The sequence below is a fragment of the Equus quagga genome, chromosome 12 (assembly GCF_021613505.1).
Source record: "Equus quagga isolate Etosha38 chromosome 12, UCLA_HA_Equagga_1.0, whole genome shotgun sequence".
Lineage (NCBI taxonomy): Eukaryota > Metazoa > Chordata > Mammalia > Perissodactyla > Equidae > Equus > Equus quagga.
The window spans coordinates 69,538,031-69,562,038 of record NC_060278.1 but is presented as its reverse complement, the minus strand read 5'-3'; the positions used below and the strand labels follow the sequence as shown (position 1 = coordinate 69,562,038).

Here is a 24,008-nt window from a genome sequence, read left to right as displayed (position 1 = left end):
AAGTTTCCATGAGTCATAAAATAAACCCGCAACCCGTTGTACCTTCTATGGGTGTTTCTTTCCTAGAGTTGTTTAAAATAAAAGGACAAATGCTGAACCTGAAATCCAACACCCAGCATCTATCAGTCTTCATGCATCCTTTCTCCTGAGCGGAGGATCCTTCTCTGACATTTCAAAGCCATTCAAGGTATGTTACCTGTTGCCTGAAGCACTCTTTTTACCCAAAAGCCTGAACCCTTTCCAGAGGGCCAGGCAGGACGGGGAAAGAGAGGAAGCTGTCAAGGTCTTTTCACATCACAGCCATTGTCCCCTAGCTGTCTCTGGTGCAACTGTCCTTGAACTTCCTCCGAGTTCCCTCATGGGGCAGAGCTGGGTTTCTTTGGCTGAACCATCAGTTGACTTCCCACTCCCAGAAGAAGGGAAAACTAGGAAGCAAGCCACAGCAGCCCCCCAAATCAAAAAAAAAAAAAAGAAAGAAAGAAAAGAAAATCACATCTGTATCTATCTAGGCATCTTGGTCCATGGACTCTAATTTTTTGGGAGGAACATTGGTGCTCTTTCCTCCAAACACCAACCTGAGTGAGCCCTCTAGCCATCTCTTCCATACCCATATTCACCAACCTAAGTGAGAAACCATGTTGTAACAAACACTCACTTCCTTCTTCTCTGGATACCTCACTCATTAGATCGGTAACATCTCCCTGGTATGATCTGTACCACCAATTAGGATGCTGAGAATTCCCAAGGGAACCTGGGCCATGTTTATCTTGGTGCTGATCTGTTTTCACTCATGATCTCCTTGTGGCAGGGCCCATGATTTATTCATCTTTGTATTCCTGGTAGCTGGCATGGCCACAGCTGGCACACAGTAGGATCCTTGTAAACATCCGTCAAATATTTGAAAATATTTCAAAGTGGCATCCCCTTGTGAATGTAAGCAAGATACCTGTTTTGCCTCCAAACACAAACTTTTATTTTTTAACACTTACCTCTTCTTTTTCATGAGAAATTCAGGTGGTAATAGCAGATGATGAGATGATCAAACATCATTTAAAAAGGCCAAGCTGCTGGGAGTGCTACCTATGTAGTGTGTATTAGATTGAAGCATAAGAAATTTCTGTTTTTGTAAGCCAAAGATAATAGAATATTGTCCATTTCCTATATTCAGCCAAATATATATTTCAATTTTATTGAAAATAGTTTAACTATAAATACAATGCTTTACACGGAGGCTGTCAGTTTTTGCATTAATTCACTCCCATCTCTTTACCATGGTCTACCTGGTCCTACATGATGTGATTACTGGTTACCCTTTCAGCTTCATCTGGGTCTACCCACCCTGGATCCAGCCCCTCTCTCTTCCTTCTGTCCTTTGAACACACCAAACTCCTTCCCTCCGCCTGGGATGCTCCCGCTCCTAATTTCACACAGCTGGGTCCTTCTTGGCACTTAAGCCTCAGCCTAAATTCCAACTCCTTGGAGACGACTGCTCAGAGCACTGATTTAAATGTGTCCTCCCTGCCCCCAGATACCCTCTGTCACATCAGCCCGTCTTATTGTCAGCAAAGCACTCACCACTAGGCAATACTTTTTTGTTTCGTTGTTTATTGTCGGCCTGCAGCCGACTAGAATTTGAGCTCCAGCACAGCAGGAATCTTGTCTTATTCATGCTCTGAACAGAGCTGGTGCCTTGTAGGCACAACAATGGGAACGGGGTGAGGAAAAGTTCCAGCTTGGGCAGCCCACTTGCACGTGTTCATATCAGCTCCCCACACCCCAGTAGGGCTCCAGCATTGACTTTATGCCTTGACATTACCTGGCAGCCTCTGGGGTGGGCACTTTGCTGGCTCTGAGGTTTTCCTGCCCTACAGCAACTGTGGGAAAGGCAGAGGTCTGCAGAGAACATGGAATGAGGGTGGGGAAAAATGGGTCCCAACCAGAGAGCTCACCATTACCAGCTGGTTACTGTCTGTGACATGCCTTCCTTCTCCTTCATCTGCCATCTTCCTCCTGTCCTGACCCATGATGTAAAATAGTCCTTCTATTTTCCCCCAAATTACATCTTTTGAGCTTTAAGCCCCATTTTTATTTTAGAATTTGCTGCAAAATTTCTGTTCACTTCTTTCCTACCCTTCATGATTTTATAACTTACGATTACACTCAACCCTCAGGCTTCTTTATATTCTGAAGAGTTCAACGTCATTTAGTCTATCCTTAAATACTTGATTCCTTTATTTGTCCCTTTCTGAATCTTTTGTGGCTCCTTTTTCTTCCTCCAGAAGCACAGCAACCCAACCAGAACCATAGCGGGAATGTACCACGCTTCTGAAAAATGGGGAGATGATATGGATAGCTCCCTAAGATATACTGTGGAGTGAGTGAACAAAAACAAGCTGCATTGTTTTTATTCCTATGTGCATTGTTGAGGCCACTTAAAAAAATGCTCTATGTTGTAAGTGCCTGGAAGATTTCATGCTAAACTGATAACCAGTGTGATACCAACTCTGATCTTGGCTTGTGGATTGTTGGAGAGGAATGTAGGACTGGTCATTTATCCCTACCTTGAATTTCTTTTTTAGAGCATTTCCCAAAACTTTTCCTGAAATTTCTAGGTTAATGGATGGGCTTCAGGGCAGTCCATGAGCTCCCTGAAATTGGAGGCCAAGCTTTGTGAGTAGGAACAAATGTCTACTTTTCTAGAGAGAGGGTCTATACTTTTCATCAGAATCTCAAAAGGAGCACAGGGCCCAAGAGGGGCTAATAACCATTGGTCAAGATCGTTGTGCCACTTTCTACTCCATTTCATTATAGTTTAACTCAAGATGTACATTACCTGAAAAACACGTATCCTAGTCGTTCACTTTTTAATATTATAAAATAATGGTATATGACTTTTACTCCACACAAGGACTCACAGAGAAATCAATAGCGTTACCATGTGGTACTGCATCATTCCCATGAATATACTTAAATATATTTAGCTCTTTCCTAAAATAGATGCCTGGCCTTTGGGGCTGCCTGAATGTTTGGAATGTCTTTTCTACAGCTTCCATTTGCTTCATTTTGTATAAACCCCCTCTGTGGTGTTAAGGAAGCAACAGGAGGTATCTCAGTTCTCTTGTTCAGCATCATCCATGAGTGATGTGTCACGCGGCTGATGTTAAAGGTCATGGGCTTGAGAGCAGATTGCTTATTCCTCTGGGCTACTAAGGAATGTCTCTGCATCTTACCTCATCTTTAGAATGGGACTAATATCTACCTATGGCAGTCACCACTAGTTATCTCCCAATATCCATTCCTCCCTTCTTCCTTAGTAAAGGAACCCCAATTTCTTTGCTGAGCACACTGCTGCTCAGAGAACAGACCACATTTCCCAGCCTCTCTTGCAGCCATATGACTAAGTTCTGGTCAATGAGACAAAAGTGGAAGGCCTGTCTGCTACTTCTGGGAAGTTTCTTTGAAAGGGAAAGCATGGACTTCCAGTTTCCAATTCCTCATATGAGGAGCTTAGAGTTGCCACTCAGTCCTAATAACAAGTAGGACTTTTGCCTTTTGCTGAATAGGCAACTCTTCTTGGATCCATAAGAGAGGGGAGGACACAGGGCAAACCAATGCCCCCCAACTGAAGAGAGACAGGCAAATACAGGGCAGGTGCTCTGGCTTACCAGAGCCGAGACGCATGAGGAGCCAGCACGATGGGAACCAGTGCCAGGGTGGGAAACCCTGACCTATCACTGACAAACTGCTGAAGGCTCAGTCAATGTGGACACGCCTGAGAGTTAAAAACTTTAGGGAGACTCAGTCATAGGGGCTACCCAACCCTTTTGTGAGTTTTACCTCCAGAAGCTCTACCAGGTTCCCACAGTAAATATCAGAGAAAAATTCCCTCCAGCTCCTGGCAGTGGGAGGGGAAAAGGAACCATTTTGAAATACACCAGAGCACTCTAACAAGGCCTGCTTTCAGGGGAAATGAGTTGCCAGAGCCTAACCTGCTGGGGTATTAACAGAGCCTAAGTGACCTGGGAAAGGAAAATACCCAGCTCCAGCCCACTCTAGCCATCTTGCCCCACCTACAGGGGGCGGGGCGGGTACTGATAAACGCTTATGTGAGTTCGCAGTCCAGAGGCACAGGCTCACTAAAAGACTGAGACCTAATCATAGGACTACAGGCCCATCTCAGAGATGCTGTGGGTTCAGTTCCAGACCACTGCAATGAAGTGAATATTGCGGTAAAGCAAGTCACATGAATTTTTTTGTTTCCCAGTGCATAGAAAAGTTATGTTTACACTATACTGTAGTCCATTAAGTGTGCAATAGCATCACGTCTAAGGAAACAATGTACATACCTTAATTTAAAAATACTTTATTGCTAAAAAATGCTAACTATCATCTGAGCCTTCAGCAAGTTGTAATCTTTTTTGGTGGTGGAAGGTCTTGTAAAGAATGCAATTATCTGTGAAGCACAATAAAGTGAAGCACCATAAAACGAAGTACACCTGTCTAGAATCCGTCCCTCTCCCCACACCTCACCACCACATTACTAAAGGCCTGTTTACCACAGTTCTTTATACCGAGTCCATCACGGCCAGCTATCAAGAAAAACTTACAAGGCATACTAAAAGGCAAAAATCACAGAAATGAAGAATGCCTTTGATGGGCTTATTAATAAATTGGACACAGCTGAGGAAAAAATCTTTACCTTAAAGGATATATCAACAGAATCCTTGAAACCAAAAAGCAAAGAGAATGAAGGCTGAAAAAAACAGAACAGAATATTCAGGGACTACAAAAAGTGTAATATATGCATAATGGGAAGACCAGAAGGGAAAAAAAAGAGAAAGGAACAGAAAAAATATTTGAAACAATAGTGACTGAGAATTTCCCCAAATTAATGTGAGGTACCAAACCACAGATCCAGGAAGATCAGAGAACACGAAGCAGGATGAATGCCAAAAAAACCAACCAAACAAACAAAATCCCAAAAAACTACACTTAGGCATATCATTTTCGAATTACAGAAAAGCAAAGAAAAAATTCCTGAAAGCAGCAAGAGGACAAAAACACCTTACCTGTAGAAGAACATAGATAAGAATTATATCTGACTTTTCCTCAGAACCATGCAAGCAAGAGAGCGGAGTGAAATATTTAAAGTGTTGAGAGAAAAAATATCCACCAACCCATTATGCAAATTATGCAAAATTATCCTTCAAAAGTGAAGGAGAAATAAGGACTTTCTCAAACAACAGTTGAGAGACCTGGTTGCCAGTAGACCTGTCTTGCAAGAAATGTTACAAGAACTTCTTTAGAGAGAAGGAAAATAATATACGTCAGAAGTCGGGTCTATGGATCTACGTAATGAAAGGAAGAACACTGAAGAAAAATAAGTAAAGGTAAAATAAAATCTTTTATTTATCTTATTCGTAGTTGATCTAATGGATAGTTTATTCAAAATAATAATAGCAACAAGGTACTTAATTTTATATGCTTATGCATATATCTTGTGTGTGTGTATATATATGCTTATGTATGTTTATACATAAGTGAAATGAATGATAGCAATAACACAAGGGACAGGAGGAAGGAACTAGGACTATTTTGTTATTATAAAATATTCACACTACTTGTGAAGTGGGATAGTGTTATCTGAAAGTGGCCTTGGATTAGTTGTAAAGATATACTGCAAACTGTAGGGCAACCACTAAAAAAAGTAAGAAGCATAACATATGTTAAGAAAGGTGAAAAAATGGAATCATATAAAATGCTCAATTAAAGACAAAAAAAGGCAGAAAGAGAGTGGAAGGCTAAAATAGGAATAAAGAACAATGGCAACAAATTAAAAAACAGTAACTAACATTGTAGTTAATAATCCAATTATACCAATAATAATTTTGAATGTCATGGCTTAAATACACCAATTAAAAGACAGATTTTCAGAGTGAATCAAAAAACATGATCCAACTATATGTTGTCTATAAGAAACCCATTTTAAATATAAAGACACATATAGATTAAAAGTAAAGGGATGGAGAAAGATATACCATGTTAACACCAAGCAAAAGAAAGTGTGAGTAGCTATATTAACTTCAGATGGAGTAGACTTCAGAGCAAGGAAAGTTATCAGAGATGAAGAAGGGTATTATACAATGATAAAGGGATCAATTCTCCAAGACATAACAATTCTTGACTTGTATGCACCTAATAACACAGTGTCTAACTACGTGAGGTAAAAGCTGATAGAGGTGAAAGGAGAAAGAGAGAAATCCACTGTCCTGGTGGGAGACTTTAACACCCCTCTCTCAGCAATGGACAGATTCGGCAGGCAGAAAATCAAGAACATCTTAAAGCAAGCTACAGGACACCACACACCCAGCATACAACCATTACACAACACACGTGCACAAGGTTTATTCCTCTGTAAAGTAGACTGCAGTGATAGCAGTGGTCACCTCTGAGCAGGGGACTGAAACTATAGGAATGGAGAGCAGGGGTGCACAAAGGCTTTCCTTTACTGTATTGTTCGAATCTTTTATAATGAAAATATATTCATGTCTTGCTCGTATGATTAAAATTATTTTTTAAAAAGACTACAGACACAAACAAGGGTAGGAGATAGGGAACGGATGATTTTGTGGGGAGGCAGGTGAGAAACTGAAAATAGTTTATTCTACACTATATACTGACAGGGTTATATTATCTTGCAAAAAAGCTTTTTCCAGGCTATCGATTAACACACAAGTCTTTTCAAGCTTCTCCTTAATGTATAATTTATTCTTCCCTGCCACTCACATTAATGGTTTTAAATGAAAGTTCCTATATGTTCACAGATTGTTAAGTATGCAACAACATATTGTTAAATATGTTTTCTAAATGAGAAATGGAATACACCCATCTCATACTGAAGGAGAGACCTTATGTTAAAGCCTTATCCTTCTGTGGGATGAGGAAGAATGAAAATATCTAGGAAACTTATGTGTAAATGGAAAGGTTAAAGTTCAATGGGACCTCAAGAAAAATGGGGGCTCATATTAGCTTACAATGAACTGATACAGAAGTTTGCCTGATGAATTGTAAAACCTCTTCAGATACTGGTTTACTGACTGAACATGTATTAAACACCTACTGTATATCAGGGACTATGCTAGTCCATATATAAGATGCATCCTAAACACAACTTGTCCTCAAGGAACGCAGTCTAATCTGGCAGTAGTGGTAATATTTGTTTATATAAGACAAGCAATTACAAGGGAAAAACCTGTAAGATCTCACTACTCAAAGTTGAGGATGGGCAGCATCCAAATTTACGGGGGCATCCAAGACCCCACCCCTAAAACCCAGAATCTGCGTTTTAATGAGATCCTCAGGTGATCTGGATGATTATCAAGATTTGAGAAATGATGAACCGTGGAATTATAGAAAGAACACTATTGATCCCCTTGGAAGTGGCCAGAGTCCTTCAGACTGGAAGGGTGCAGGCCAGAAAGGAGCAGGCCCATGATTATGGCAGTTAGAAAGAGCAAGAAGAGTTCTTGGACGAGAAGTTTAGTCTGGAAGGAAATGGAGCACTTTGGGAGATGTGGGAGACAAGGCAGGAAAAGTAGGCTGAGGACAGAGGTGAAAAGCCAGACTGAGCAGCTGAGCATTCTGGAGGAAGCCGTAGAAAATTCTAAGTAGGAAAGTGACAGGATCAGATTCTTAGGTTTGGAAATAACTCTGGTGGTGGAGTGGAGGATGAAATGCAGAAGAGAGGCTGGAGCAGGTGGACATCTGTCCTTAAAAGAGCACGATTCAATTTTGGACTGGAAAGGAAGTGTTGAGGATTAAGGGGGTGGGCGGGGGGGCCGGCATTCAGTCCCAGGCAGACAGAGAAATAAAGGGTGGGAGCTGCAGCTGGGCACAGGTGGGTTCTTTGTTCTCAAACTGTGGTACCTAACCAACTGCATTAGCATCACCCAGGAATTGTTAGAAATGCAAATTATCAGGTCTCATCCCAGATATACTGGTGTCCAAAACTCTCGGGGTGGGGCACACAAATATGACTTTGAACAAGTTCTCTTTAAAGCAGAGAACCACTGCTCTAGCCTCTCAAAAATCTTCTAGCAGGTGGTAAGGGCTTAGTAGCACTGCCATAACTTGCTTCCTTTCTTAAAAAGAAAACAAAACAAAAAAACAGGACGAGAGTAATGAGAAAGGAGTTTCTATGCTGGGTGGGCAGAAAAAAGCCATGTACAGCCTAGATTTTATATAGTGCCCAGAAAAAACAAAAACGTACTGACCATCTTGTCCAAAGACCTCCCATTTGGAGAATTAAAATAGTTTTGGTAGAGGCCGTGATGTTCTCAGTAACCTAAATTAAGTAAAACTTAAAGTAATCATCCCAGTTGGAAATTCTTTGTTCCCTTTATTCACCACAAAAACACCCTCAGGAAAAACGTTGGGATTCCTTCTGGCTCTCTGAAAACTGTGTTTCTGATGCAACCGCCCATTAAAAAAAAAACATAATCCCAAATCAAAAACCCCAAAATCGGGGCAGGGGGTCTGGCGCCATCATCCCAAGACAACTCTGCTGTTTCCCAGCCACACCCCTGCGGACTGCCGGGCCTCCTTCCCTGGGCTGTTCCCAAAGATAAATAAATCACTCCTTGTTTTTTCCAGACCTGAAATTAGCGGTGACTCACAGAGCACTCTGAACGGCCACAGTCGCCTCGGGAAGGAGGAAAAATGTGCAGATTTTTCCCCTCACGCGAGGGCCCGACGTGCTGGGCTGGGCCAATCAGGGGAGGATGGCGGGAATCGGACCAAAGTAGGTAAAAAATGCGGGATACGTCCCCTCTGCTGGGGCCCGCGCCGGGGCTCCCGTGGGTCCTCCCCCAAGTCTCTTCCTCCGAGGCCCCGCCCACCCTCTCCCGCCCCCTCTCAGGCCCCGCCCCCAGCGGCGGCGCACACCTGGCCAGGTGGCTACTTCCCTGCAGCGGCCACAGCGGCGCCTGGGCGGGGAGCCACGTGGCCCCGCCCCATGGGGGGCTCGCCCTCCCCGCATCGTCCTTTGCTCGCCCCTAGCCGGCAGATGCCCGCGCAAGCTCCCCTCCTCGTCCCTAGCAGATGACAGAGGGACCACTCCAATCTCCATAAACCCGAACTGGTGACGGGGGACTGGGTCCCCCAGTCTCTAGAAGGTGACGAACACTCCCACCCTCCGGGAGTCCGCGCGGCCGCCTGGGCGGGGCGTTGCCAGGCCGGCCGGTTGCGTAGCAACGGCGGGCAGCGCGTGACGTGCGCAGCCGCGGTTGGGCCCGAGGCGCGCACCCAGGCGCCCGCCCCCTGATAGGCTCGCGCGCCCCGTCGCCGTCTCGCTCGGTCGCTCGCTCCTGCTCCCGTGAGGTGGACGGTCTGTAGACTCGGCGCCGTCCGGCTCCCTCCCCCGGGTCCCTGCTACCGCCGCGGCGAAGATGGTGAGTGGGTGGGAGCCCGAGGCGGCGGGGCTCCGGGGGTCGGGGCTGAGGGGCGAGCGCCGCACCGCCGCCCGGGGAGGGACTGGGCCTGCTGCAGTCTCCGGAGGGAAGGTCTCCGGCGGGAGGGGCTCCGCTCCCGCCGCCCTCGCCCCCACCGGGCGCCCGCGCCCCGGGGCGGCTCCGCGGCGTCGCCCGCAGTTGCCGTGAGGCCACCGCCCGGGAGCGTCGCCTCGCGGTTGCTCCCGCCGCGCATGGTGCGACAGCGGCGGCCGGGCACCCCACCCCCCGGTGAGGCCGCCCGGGGTCCGCCGGCTGGGTGGGGCGTCGGGCCGGCGCGGGCTCCTCGAGCCGGGCTCGGAGGCGGGCAGGGCTCGTGCGAGTTGGGCCCGTGAGGGCGGTCCGCGTCGGTAAGGGAACGTGAGGCCTCTACGGAACAGCCCTGGAGGGCGGAACGCGCCCCGGGAGCCTGACCCGGGCCTGAGCCGAGCGCGGCGGCCCGGCAGCCGCTTTGTTTGTCGTCTCTGGCAGTCAGCTTCCAGCGCCGCTCGCCCGCTCGGCAGCCTCGGCTGCGTCTCTCTTAACCCTCGCCTGCCCGCTGCCTCCATGTGCCGTTAGGAATTTTCCTTTACCTGTAAACATCGTGGCTCTGCCAGGACTTAGCGTGCAAGGTGTGGGCATGATGCTGGGTGCTAATAAAAGAAGTGAAAAAGCTTTTCTAAAAGTCCGTTAAATTATCCGAGTCACTACAGAGTAAACGTGATCGGTGTATTCTAGATGATGGACACTTTGCTTAATTTGCTTGTTTTTTTCTCTGCAGTGTAGTTGTAGTTTGCTGTAAAACGGTGTTCTTGACCGGGCGATCAAGGAGAACATTTTGTCATTTTCTTTAGTCTGCATGCGCTGTTACCATTTTTGGTCAATGACTTGCAGGCAAAGGCTTACCAGACTTTGCTAGAAATATTGCACTGTTGTTGCATCTGTCTGCCTGGAAGCAGTTGGTACCAGCTTATCTGCGTACAGAATGTTTTCATTGAATAACAATTTTGTTTTTTTTAAGGTATTGCAACTTGTATGACTATGCAGGCGGGCTCATGAGTGGGGAAAAAAGAGATTAACCAGTAGTTTCTTGATGATTGAACGTATGTAGTAGGGATTTGATATTGTTCAGTTTTTGGTTCTTTGGTTTAATTCTGTAGGTTACAAAGAGGATCAGCATCTTGAGTTTTTTAACCGTTTTAAGATTATAAATGTATGTACTACTTGATACTAGAAGACTTTTAATCCCCGGGTTTTGGGTTTTCACGAATTTAAGACCATCCACTCTGATGAAGTTGCTTTGAAGTAGGCTGGAGTCTGCTTTAGGGTATTCTGATTTGATGTTTTATTTTTTTGAGTTGCTATAATACAAGCTTTATTTTCCTTTTGAAAATAGGATTAAGCTTTTTTTTTTTTCTTTTTGAGAAAGATTAACCCTGAGCTGACTGCTGCCAATGCTCCTCTTTTTGCTGACGCAGACTGGCCCTGAGCTAACATCCATGCCCATATTCCTCTACTTTATATATGGGACGCCCACCACAGCATGGTGTTTGCCAAGCGGTGCCGTGTCCACACCCAGGATCCGAACTGGAAAACCCTGGGCTGCCGCAGGAGAACGTGGGCACTTAACCGCTGCACCACCGGGCCAGCCCCAGGATTAAGCATTTTAACTTTAGTTAAATGCTTAGTTTAAACTTTAAAGTTTAATTTCCATATTTGTATGCATTCAAATAAAATGAAAAAAGAGTCTTTTATTTATTGGTTCTTGGGGGAGGAGGAGAAAAAAAATCAAAATGGGTGGATTCCAAATACATTTCAAACTTTTTGGTCTTAGGGAAGTCAGGTAGACCTTACAAGCTACTCTTATTTGGACACTTGTAAAGAAAGAGTTCAGAATATAGACTGACCATTTTTAAAGGTCACTCTTGTATTTAGCCTTTTGAGCACAGAGCATCTTCCTTCAGTCCAGCTATTAGAAAATATTGTGAAGATGAAAAATTCCTTTGTTATCCCAGATTTTAGCACTTTACCTCTGTATTTGAAACTGTTTAGATCTGTTGGTTAGATGCTTGGTTCCAGGTTTCCAAGTGTGTTGTATTTTTCTTTTTTTTTTAAGATAGAACTTTAACTGCTGATGGGTTTGTTCTACATTAACAAAATCACTTCCTGGTACTCACCAAGCCATCTAGAAGCCTTGGGAATAAAGAAATTTGAAACCAACTCAAAAGATCACCCTGCGCACTTTAAGATGAGATTTCATGTTTTCAAAGTCTCACTTTACAGTGGCAAAAAAAAAGGCTACCCTCGACAGCAACCACATCTACACACTCCAAACATAACTGTGGTGTATGTGTGTACTGGGTGTGCCAGCTTCCTCCTACAAAGATTATTTACCAGCCCACCATCAAGTTCCTACGGTTATCTGCTCCGTAGTTCTCTCTGTTGGCTATAGATTGAGACATCACACGTAGACTTGCTGGGCTCCTCTTGTAATTAGTCAGTGGTATATGCATTTGCAGCGTAGCTGTGTGGCTCTCTGAGAAGTAAGAGTGTAGTCTTGCTCCTGAAACAAAGTACAAAAAGTCTGTGTGATAATCTACCCCTTAACCTTACCCTGATCAGAACTCTGCTCTGACAGGCTGAGCTAATTGGCTCAGGCTGAATTACAGGTGAGTTCTACCACTTGATGATTAGCAAAAACACTTGAATGTATAACAGCCTAGTGGAATGGGTTGGGCATGTGTTCATGTGCCTATTTAATAGGAGAAAACAGATCGTAAAGGATCGACTTGTGACTTTTGCTGACTGCACACCAAGTTTTAAATAATTTAAAAATTTTGAAACACTCTAAGCAGAAAAGTACACAGAATAACAGGTCCCTTTGTACGAAAAAAGAAAAGTTTAACTTTTTGCCATATTTCAGGTTTTTCTGTTACAGCTGAATATGCATCATCGTCCTCATCCCATTCCCTCCCTCCCCAGAGAGAACCACTGCTGTGTCAAAGTAATGTACTGGCCAATTAAGGAGGTGATTTTTTCAGGCTGTTGCAGTTGGGAGAATAGTATTAATGAGGAATGTCTGAAAAAAAAGGTTGGGGACCTGGGGCTGGTAAACCAGGGAGTCTCTTTTTTTTTTTTTTTTTAGAGATTTTATTTTTTTCCTTTTTCTCCCCAAAGCCCCCCGGTGCATAGTTGTATATTCTTCGTTGTGGGTCCTTCTAGTTGTGGCATGTGGGACGCTGCCTCAGCATGGTTTGATGAGCAGTGCCATGTCTGTGCCCAGGATTCAAACCAACGAAACACTGGGCCGTCTGCGGTTGAGCACAGGAACTTAACCACTCGGCCACGGGGCCAGCCCCAACCAGGGAGTCTTGAGGCAGCATGGGGATGGTCTTAGCTTGTAATAAGCAAGGGCAGGATCCTTTTGTTACCCGTTTCCCAGAACGCGAAATGATGAGGGCAGATTTCTGAACCATCACTGCTTTCCAGGAGCACACAGCTTGGGTAAAGGTCAGCATAGTCACCTGAAATTAACATATTTCATTCTCATTGATGTTTCCATACTTTTGGCTATAATGTATGCATCTATAATAACATATTGCCTTGATATGTTTTTAAATTTTATATAAATGTTATCATGCTTCCTTTTATCCTTTTGCAACTTTAAGAAAGTTAAACTTGGTGAGTTTTTTTGTGTTTGTGGAGGTGGGGTGGATGATTTTTGGTTTTGGCTGTCGCTCTGTTGTGTGTGTTTTTTTTTTAACTGGGGAAGATTCACCCTAAGCTAACATCTGTTGCTAATCTTCCCCCGTTCTTTTTCCATTTCCCAAAGCCCCAGTGCATAGTTGTATATTCTAGTTGTAAGTCCTTCTGGTTCTTCTATGTGAGCCACCACCACAGTATGGCTATGGCCAGACAAGTGGTGGGGTTCCGTGACTGGGAACAAAACCCCGGGCTGCTCAAGCAGTGAGAGTGCTGAACTTTAACCACTAAGGCCATCAGGGCTGGCTCTCTGGTTTTTTTTTTTTTTAACTGTATAGTTTCTGTTTTATGGCTGTTTCAGTTTATCCATACTCCTGTTGATAGAAATTTGGACATTTCCCCAATTTTTTGTCCTTTTATCTTTTTTTGTTTACTTAAACTGTTTATTTGCAGTAGATGGTTTCCATGTTTTATGTTACTTCTCTGGCCCTAACGAAGGTCGTCTTGGTATATATGTAGAAGTGGAAGCTGTGGATTGGAGGGCATACATATATATTTTTTTACTCTACTAGCGATAGTTCTAGTTGACATCCCATCAGCTACATTTATGGACCTTTTTCTGGATTTCTTTTCACTACTTGGTATTATGAGGCTGAAAACCTTTGCCAATCTGATGGATGTGAAATGATTTCTTACTCTTTTAATTTGCATGTCTCTGATTAGTAGTAGTTGAGTATCTTTTCATATGTTTATTACGGCTTATGTTTTTATATGTATGTACATCCAGTGAACCTGACATTGTGTAAATACTCATCATGTTTTCATCTAAGCTTATTTGTGGAGCCATAAAGTAAACCCAATGTTATAAGAAAAGTAACAAGAACCTGATTGTCAATGCCAGAATCACATACTGAGGACTAATATCCCTCTCCTCTGGGGCCTGTGTTTCTTTGCATGCCTCTCAAGCTGCTAGGTAACAAAAGTTCAATATTCACTCTTAATTCTAGCCTCCTGCCCTTGTCAGGCCCTGGTAGTGTTAGGAGGCAGAGTCATCTAGGATAGAGTTCCATCTTTGCCAAGGGCTGTGGAGTTTAACATCTTTTCCTTTATACTTGTTCCTTTCTTTTGCTTGGGCAATTCATCTAGCCAAGCGGTTAAAAACAAGCGTGATATATGGGGAAACTCTGTAGTTTCTGTTCACTTCTTCTGTGAACCTAACATGTCTCTAAAAAATAGTTTATTAGAAAAAAGAAATGAGCAAAACCAATAACCATGACTATTTCTCACAAAGAATATTGGTTTAAATAAAAATGGTGTTTAAATTCGTATACAGGAAGACTCCAAACATTTATATTTTCATGTTTAATGTAAATTTATATTTTCTTTCAGTAATAAAGATATTTTGAGATGAGCACTATTTTTGAAATTTGAAAAAAGTCTTGAAATTTGAAAAGCTGTGGATTAAATATATGTGTTGTTTTTATCTACAACTCACCGCTCTAGTCTGAATAACTAGGCCTAGTCTCTTTTTGCACTGTTTGCTGTTTGCATACCTAAACCACAGAGCATAATAAAGAAATAAGTAGAAGGTTGTTATTTAGGTATCTTGAGCTTCCCTTTTTTGTGGCATAATATTCCTCTCTAGATTGTCCATGAAAGACATACCCAAAGATTTGTACCTAACACTTCAGAAATATTTTAATATTTTAATCACAGTTTTTCTTCTCTCTGCCTCCTTGCCTTTATGTTAGAAGTGTGTTTTCATTTGCAGTTGTTGTACTTCTAAAAGCTATATCCTGTTCATTTTTCTTGAAATTTTACATTGGGAGAAGAGAGAAAAATAAACATCAGATTGGTTCATTTCAGTAGTACTTTGACAGACTTGTTACTTACGTTCATCATGGACTCTTCTGTGCAAGGACCCCTATGGAGTTGAGTAGTTTTCAGTCTAGAGTGATTCTTAGCTCTTCAGGGTAAGTCTTCCAGTAGCTGACGTTGTAATGCTTATGTACTCTATTCCATGATTTGCTTTGGTATGTTAAAGTTGAAGAATCAATTTTTATGTAGAGCTTTAAAAAGCAATTAATTTAAAAGTGCAATTAAAATTCTAAAATTTTAATATGTAATTGAAGGTGAGAAAAAGCTGAGGTTTGATTTTTTTTTTTTTTTAAACGAGAAGGGAGCATCAAACAGCTCTTATTCTGTTGCAACAGGGCATAGGATAAACACTTGAAAGACAGAAACTTCAGTGCATACTATAGCAGGAAACCTACATTTAAGACTAATTTATCATTTTGTTTTTGGATCACATCAAAGGAAGGCTTATTCCTTTTTCTTTTTTATTTTTGAAGAAGATTAGCCCTGAGCTAACATCTGCTGCCAATCCTCCTCTTTTTGCTGAGGAAGACTGGCCCAGAGCTAACATCTGTGCCCATCTTCCTCTATTTTATGTGGGATGCCTGCCACAGCATGGCTTGACAAGCGTGCGTAGGTCCACACCTGGGATTGGGACCGGAGAACCCTGCATCGCCAAAGCGGAACTGCGAACTTAACTGCTGCACCACCGGGTGGCCCCAGGCTTAACTCCTTTCAACATTTTTCTATTACCTTATAGGTTGTTTACTCCTTTTGCCTTATTACAAAAAAGAAAGATGAATTTCCTACCCATATTCCTCTCTCGGCTTGCTCTCAGAAAATCACTGACCTGTAAATGTAATTAGTGTTTATTTTAAAATGGTTTCACATGGCATATTTTTGTTGGTGGTGGTATTTTCATGTATTAATAGAGCCAAAACTAAAGCACAGGCCAGTACAGGTAAGACCAAACTTGCTAGAGAGCAGTCCTTTAAGTCAGTTGTTGGAACTCTGAGGAATTCTCAAATCATTGAAACCTTGTTTTAAGAATGTTGTAAGTAATCTTTGGATCTGTGTTGTCGAATAGAAATAAAATACGAGTTACTTTTACATTTTCTAGTAGCCTCATTAAAAAAATAAGGTGAAATTTGTTTATCCCAATATATCTGAAATATTATATCACCATTTTAATCAGTATGAAAATTGAAACATTTTACATTCTTTTTTCATACAAATTCTCTGAAATTCAGTATAAATTTTATACTCACAGCACATCTCAAATGCTCAGTTTTCATTGGAAATGTTTGATAATGTATTTAGATAAAAAATTTACAGTTGGAAAAGTAGATTCACATACCTAAGTTGCTCCAAGTCTACTTAAAAGTCTTCTGGTACAGTCACATGCTCCATAACAATGTTTCAGTCAACAACTGGCTGCATATATGACGGTGGTCCCATGAGATTAGTGCCATGTAGCCTAGGTGTGTAGTAAGCTCTACCATCTAGGTTTGTGTAAGTGCACTCTGTGATGTTCACACAACCACAGAATTGCCTAATGATGCATTTCTCAGAAGGTATCTCCGTCATTAAGTGATACGTGCTTAGAATGGAATTGATCATTAGTTTTAAAATTTAAGTTAATTAAAATGGAATAGAATTAGAATGCAATTCCTCAGTCACACTAGCCACATTCAGTGGACTCACTAAACCACATGTGGTTAGCGGCCACCTTAATGGACCAGGCTCAGACTTTGTGGATTGGCCCATTTAATTTGTAAGGGAAGTTACCACAGGTACCAACACTGTTAATTCTCTGCATTTCTGCACATGTCTAAGAAACCATTCTAAGCATATGAATCCCTTTTATGGGACTTACTAAGGTGTTTTTTGGAACTAGACTGTTGAGCTCTTTAAGATAGGGTTTGTATATTTCAGTAGCAAGATGCCTCTTTCATAGTAGGCCCACAACAGATGTTATTGAATGAACGTGAATGAGTGAATGAGAGTGCGTTCTTAATTATGACAGGGATAAGTTCCCATGGAGATGAATTACTTTAATTTTTTTGCTTTCTATTCCCACATACCTTTTTTTTAATACAATGGAAATTGAGTTTTAAGTACTAAACTAGTTGAATAGTACCTCCCCTCTGTATACTGTGATACAATTTAATTTGTCTTAAACAGTGAAAATCCTTTGAGATAGGTAAGGCAAGTTTTATTAGAATAGTACCTTGAAAATAATTCTGGTGTACAGAACCCCTCAATAAATGCCAGTTCCCCTTCTTTCCTTAAAAATGAAACTGAATGGTATTTGATGCCCATTGAGACATCCTGAACCATTGAGATACCCTGAACTGTAGAAAAGCCTAACAAATGAAAGCAGAAGAAGTAATGCCTTAGACAACTTAGGCATCTTAGATAACTTATAAGTATTTACTGTGTGTCACGCATTGTATTACCTTATCTCATTCAATCCTTATAGCAACCCAATGAGGTGGATACTGTTATCATTCCTGTTAAATATACTGAGAAGTGGTTAAGAGCATGGGCTTAAGAGTCAGGCTGCTTAAGTTTTTGAATCTTGGCTCTGCCACTTACTAACTATATGACCTTAGGTAAATTACTACTGTTCTGAGCCTCAATTTCATCTTTCCTTCAAATGGGAATGATAATAGTACCTACTGACCTGACAGTCTGGTGATGCATATAAGTAATTTAAAGCAATGGCTAGTTCATAGTAAGTACTTATCAGTGTTGGCTAAAATAATATTAAAAATCTTAGATCCTAGTTAGATTAACATTCTTTTTTTCTTTATATTCTGATACACCAGTGCATGCTTCAGTAATTGTAGATAAAATGAAAAGGGGGAGAGGAATGTGTTAGAATATATTTCCAATTGTTTTATTATTTCTTTAAACTAATGTTATTTTACTTGGAATCGTTATATATGATTAACTTTTTTTTATGATCAACTTTTCAATTTGACTTTTCAGGTGACTTGATTCCTGATATAAAATATTTTGTCTTCTACAGTTAGTTATATTTTCCTGAAGTAAGTAATGGAGAATCAAACAGTTTTTCATTGCCCTAAAGGTTTAGAATAGCAATCATTTATAATACGCTAAGAACTGATCCAGATACTAGGGATACAGTACTGAAAATCAAAGTCCTTTCCTTGTGGAAGTTACATTCTAATATGGCAGGAGAGAGAGAGAGAGAGAGAAACCAAAAAAAAAAATGACAAGATCATGTCAGGTGATCGTAAGTGGTAAGAAGGAAATACGGTAATCAATAGGGAGTACTAGAAGATTGGTTACTTTTAGCTAGATTGTTAGGGAAGTCCCCTTAGGAGGTGACATTTGAGCTAAGACTTGCATGGCAAGAATAAGCTAGCCATGCAAAGGGCATTTCAGGCAGAAGGAACTCTCAAAGTGGAAAGGCCTTGAGAAGAGAATGAGCTTGATATGCCAGGGTGAAAAAAGGTTTGTGTAGGTGAAATTCAGTGAGGGAGAAAAGTAGGAAATGGATTGTAGGCAGGAGCTAGAACAGGAAGTGCCTTTAGGCCAAGGTGAGAAATTTGAATGTTTTTCTGATTGCACCAGAAAGCCATTGGGTGTGTGGTGGTGAGGAAATGTTAAGGTGTTAAGTAGTGGAGTGAGAGATGATTTATTCCTGTGGCTCATGTGTGGGAATGTACAAAAGGGGACAAACACCAATTAAGAGACTGTTGTTGTTATTCAGACAATCAGTGGTGAGAGCTTGGATTAGGATTGTTAGTAGTGGGATAGTGAGAAGTAATTAGATAGATTGGGTATAGATTTGGGGGGTAGAGTTTATGGGACTTACTAATAATTTGGATGTATGGCATATGGGAAAGAAAGACATCAAGGATAGCTCCTAAGATTTAGACTTGAGTTACTAGGTAGTTGGTGTTATCATTGTGCTGGAGACCTATAAAAGAAGCTAAAATGAAATAGTTTGGCAAAAGTTGAGGTTCTTAGAACTTTGTGGAATAACAAATTGATCCAGAGGTATTATCAATCTTTAAAATACCTAATTTCATATCTTATTATAGTAACGTGTGCTCATTGTAGAACATTAAGAAAAATTTAGTTGTAATGGCAATCCCAACCAAAGTATTAACATTTGGTGCCTTTTCTTCCAGGCCATCTTAAATATATGCTCATTCTTTGAATAAATAGTTGTTAGATGCCTTCTAGGAACCAGGTACTGTTGTAGGCTCTGGAGATTCAACAGACAGGACAAAGTCCCTGTGCCTATGAAGTATACATTCTAACGGGGGAGACAGGTAAGAAACAACTGAATAAGATAATTGCAGACTATAGTAAGTATTATAATGGAAATAAGGGAGAAAGTAGATATCTGGAGACTACCAATATAAATTTTTCTCACACAGTTGAGTTCGTCTGTAACAGTTTTATATCCTTCATTTCCCATATTCCATTGTGACAAAGGTGCTAAGCTAGTTCAGTCGGGAAAAGAATAGTATCTTCAACAGTGGTGCTGGGACAACTGGGTATCCACATGCAAAAGGATGAATTTGGATCTCTGCTTCACACTATATACAAAATTTAACTCAAAATGGGTCATAGACCTAAATGTAAGAGCTAACGCTATAAAACTCCTGGAAGAAAACATTGGCATAAATCTGTGAACTTGGGTTAGGCAGTGTTTTATTGGCAGTTTTCTTGGCATTTCCAGGCGACGACAGCAAAGGCACAAGTGTTGAAAGAAAAATAGATAAATTGGACTTTATTAGAATTAAAAACTTTTTTGCATCAAACACCGTCAAGAAAGTAAAAAGACAACCTGCAGAATAGGAGAAAATATTTGCACATCATATATCTGACAAGGAATTTGTTTCCAGAATATATAAAGAACTTTTATAACTCAACGGTATAAAGACAACCCAATCATATGGGCAAAGGCTTTAAATAGACGTTTCTCTAAAGAAGATATACAGATGGTCAATAAGCATATGGTAAGATGCTCAAAATCGTTAGCCATTAGGGAAATGCAAATCAAAACCACAATGAAATACTACTTCATACCCACTAGGATGGCTATAGTGAAAAAGACAACAGTAACAATGTTGGCAAGGCTGTGGAGAAGTTGGAACCCTCATATATTGCTGGTGGAAATATAAATGGTGCAGCCACTTTGGGAAGTGGTTTGGCACTTCCTTAAGTTATACTTGGGAGTTACTATATAACCCAGCAGTTTCACTCCTAGTTATATACCCAAGTGAAATGAAGACATGTGTCTGCATAAAAGCTTGTACACAAATGTTCATAGCAGCATTCTTCATAATATCCCAAAAGTGGAAACAACCTAAATGTCCATCAACTGATGATTGGATAGATAAAAGAGAAATTTGCCAAAAAAACACTGCCTAACCCAAGTTCACAATATTCCATACAAAGGAATATTATTTGTCAATAAAAAGAAGTGAAGTATTGATTCATGCTACAACATGAATGTACCTTGAAAACATGCCAAGTGAAAGAAGCTGGTCCAAAAAAAGGACTCCATATTGTATGATTCCATTTATATAAAATATACAGGATAGGCAGATACATATAGACAGGAAGTAAATTAGTGATGAGCTAGGTCTGGTGTGGGTGAGAGTGGGAAAGAGTGATTGCTCATGATGAGTACAGGGTTTCTTTTTGCGTTGTTCAAAATATTCTAAAATTAGATTGTGGTGGTAGATGTACAACTTTGTGAATTACTAAAACCCACAGAACTTACACTTTTAAGTGGGTGAATTTTATGGCATATTAAGTATATCTGTAAAAACTAAATCATTTAATGGTATCATGCATGTACAGTGATACTACATCATCCCCTTGTTAAACTTAATCCATTATTATAAGTAATGCTCTGTCGTCTTTGCATATTAATCTTTGCCTGCATTTGCGTTATTCCTCAAGATAGAGTCCTAGATTTACAATCACTGGGTCAAAAAGTTTGTGTGTGTATGTATCTCTAATTTTAAAAATATGTTCATCATAGGGGCTGGCCCCGTGGCCAAGTGGTTAAGTTCGCGAGCTCCGCTGCAGGTGGCCCAGTGTTTCGTTGATTCGAATCCTGGGCGCGGACATGGCACTGCTCATCAAACCACGCTGAGGCAGCGTACCACATGCCACAACTAGAAGGACCCACAACAAAGAATATACAACTATGTACCGGGGGTCTTTGGGGAGAAAAAGGAAAAAAATAAAATCTTTAAAAAAAAAAAAAAAGTTCATCATAGAAAACTTGGAAAATACAGAAAACTAGAGAGAAGGTAAAAAATCACTTATATTTCTACTTTTAGGAAATGTCTTTTCTCTATACTATTTTACATAGTTGAGAGTGCGCTGTGCATAACGTATCCAGCTTCTTTTTTCACTTAAAGCAAATCATAAATATTTCCCCCGTGTCATTTAAAACTTTCTGTAAACCTGATTTTAACAGCTGCATCAGAAACTGTCCTATGGATATACTATAATTTCCCTTTCAGTTCCCCTGCTTTTATTTATTTGGGTTGCATAAAAACTTGTACACAAGTGTTCATAGCAGCATTCTTCATAATAGCCCAAAAGTGGAAACAACCCAAATGTCCATCAACTGATGATTGGATAGATAAAAGAGAAATATGCCAAAAAAAACACTGCCTAACCCAAGTTCACACTAGTTTTTAGTGTTACGCGGATTATTTCCCCAGAATAAATTCCTTGAAGTGGGATTACTGGGGTAAAGGGTTAAATGGTTTGACTTAGTTTAAGCCTCTTGTTATAAATAACCAAATAAAATGGCTTTCTGAAAGATGTGAGTGAGTAATATGATTGCCTGTGGTGGAACATGAATCTGGGAAGGTAGGTTGGTTCGGATAATAAAGGACCTTGTATGTCCTGTTAATGAATATGGACTTTATTTTGTAGATGCTTGGGAGTTAGTGAAGATGTTCAATCTTAGGAGCAATGTGAGATTTTAAGAGTAGATGAGAAGAAATAGATTTAAAATACACATTTAAGGAGGAATTGGTGGGGCTTAAAAATTGAGTGTGAGCAGGGAACAGAGGTAGGTCAGTTGACCTGACATGCCAGCTAATCGTGACATTAATCAGAGAGAAGCCGAATTGTTAAACCAATGAGAAATCTTTTACCTTTAGCTTATTGTGTGTTCAGAATGGGAGTAGAATGTTTTTTATATTGTTGCTCTCCGGAAGTAAAGACCAGAAATAATATATTTTTTCATTCAGGATAATTTCTGTAAAGTAAAACTCACCATTTTTAGTGTAAGTTCTTCAAGTTTTGGCAAATGTCTACAGTTGTGTAACTATCACCACAATAAAAAATGTAGAATAGTTCCTTCATTCCAAAAAATTTCTGCATGTTAATCTTTCTTCCCATATCCAACAACCACTGATCTGTTTTGTGTCCCTATAGTTTCACCTTTGCAAGAATGTCGTAAGTGGAATTGTCTAATCATACACTTTGAGCCTGGCTTATTTTCATTTAGCATAAGGCATTAGTGCATCAGCAGTTCCTTTTTATTTCTAGTAGTATTCCATTCCCCAGTTGAGGAGTATAGTCTTCTTTAATTGTTTCTTAGTGAAGGATGAGGCAGAATATCGTAACAATCTTTTTTCTTTTTCTAATGATAAATGCTTGAAATAGTCACTCTCTCCATTTTGGATAAAATTACTAATAGGTACATCTTTTTCTTAAATAGTGCCCTTTTTATTTTTTCAACTGCAGAATCAAATGGTTATTTAACAAGGGTATAGATTACAGAAATTATGAAATGTATCAATATGTTTTATGGGATGTTGATTTCTTAAAGGTCATGCTCTTTGCTTATTAATTACTGTAAATATTAATGTCTCTTATCTAGCATTTACTTAAAATTAAGTGATGCTTACATAGCAGATACTTTTAAAAATACAAAGTATATATTCATGGCTTTTAAAACAATACTAAGTAGAGAATTTATATTGATTAAGTCAACATTTATTAAGAAGCTTCACAATTCTGGGTAGATGGAGAATTGTGTTGTGTGTTGGACACAGGGCATTGATAAAGATACTAAGTGTTAAGGTGATATCTCATTAAGGTTTTGATTTGCATTTCCCTGATGATTACTGATGTTGAGCACCTTTTCATGTCCCTGTTAGCCATCTTTATATCTTTGGAAAAATGTGTATTCAGATCCTCTGCCTGTTTTGTAATTGGATTTTTTTTTTGCTATTGAGTTGTATGAGTTCTTTATATATTTTAGATATTAGCCCCTTATCAGATGTGATTTCTCCCTTTCAGTAGGTTGCCTTTTAGTTTTGTTGATGGTTTCCTTTGCTGTGCAGAAGTGTTTTAATTTGATATACTCCCCCTTGTTTGTTTTTGCTTTTTTGTTGCCTTTGCTTTTGGTGTCAGACTCAAAAAATCGTCACCAAGATCTATGTCAAGGAGTGTACCTGTGTTCTAGGAGTTTTATGGTTTCAGATCTTACGTTCAAGTCTTTAATCCATTTTCAGTTAATTTCTGTGTATGGTGTGAGATAGTGGTCCAGTGGTCCAATGGGTAGTGGTGCATTCTTTTGCATGTGGCTGTCCAGTTTTCCCAACACCATTTGTTGAGCAGACTGTCCTTTCCCCATTGTATACTCGTGGCTTCTTTATTGTAAATTAATTGACCATATATGCATTAGAATGGCTATTATGAAAAAGACGAGAAATGAGTGTTGGTGAGAATGTGGAGAAAAGGGAACTCTTGTGCGCTGTTGCTGGGAAATTGGTGCAGCCATTATGGAAAATAGTATGGAGGTCCCTCAAAAAATTAAAAATAGAACTACCATATGATCCAGCAACTCCACTTCTGGGTATTAATCTGAAGGAAGTGAAAACACTCAAGAAGATATAGGCACCCCATGTTCATCGCAACATTATTCACAATAGCCAAGAC

At 40.5% G+C, this 24,008-nt stretch overlaps 1 protein-coding gene and 1 long non-coding RNA gene across 3 annotated transcripts in view; both read left to right on the top strand.

The window, feature by feature from the left end:
• The first annotated feature begins 9,301 nt into the window (after window positions 1-9,301).
• Window positions 9,302-24,008, top strand: part of DSTN (destrin, actin depolymerizing factor) — a 39,020-nt gene continuing 24,313 nt past the window's right edge. For both annotated transcript variants that reach the window (XM_046679614.1, XM_046679615.1), the window contains exon 1: window positions 9,302-9,449. In XM_046679614.1, coding sequence (XP_046535570.1) covers window positions 9,447-9,449 — 3 coding nt within the window. In that variant the 5' untranslated portion in view covers window positions 9,302-9,446. The remainder of the gene's footprint in view (window positions 9,450-24,008) is intronic.
• On the top strand, window positions 18,035-21,120 carry LOC124248944 (uncharacterized). The gene is made up of 3 exons (XR_006891197.1): window positions 18,035-18,094; window positions 19,208-19,351; window positions 21,079-21,120. It is a non-coding gene; the product is annotated as an uncharacterized LOC124248944 (long non-coding RNA).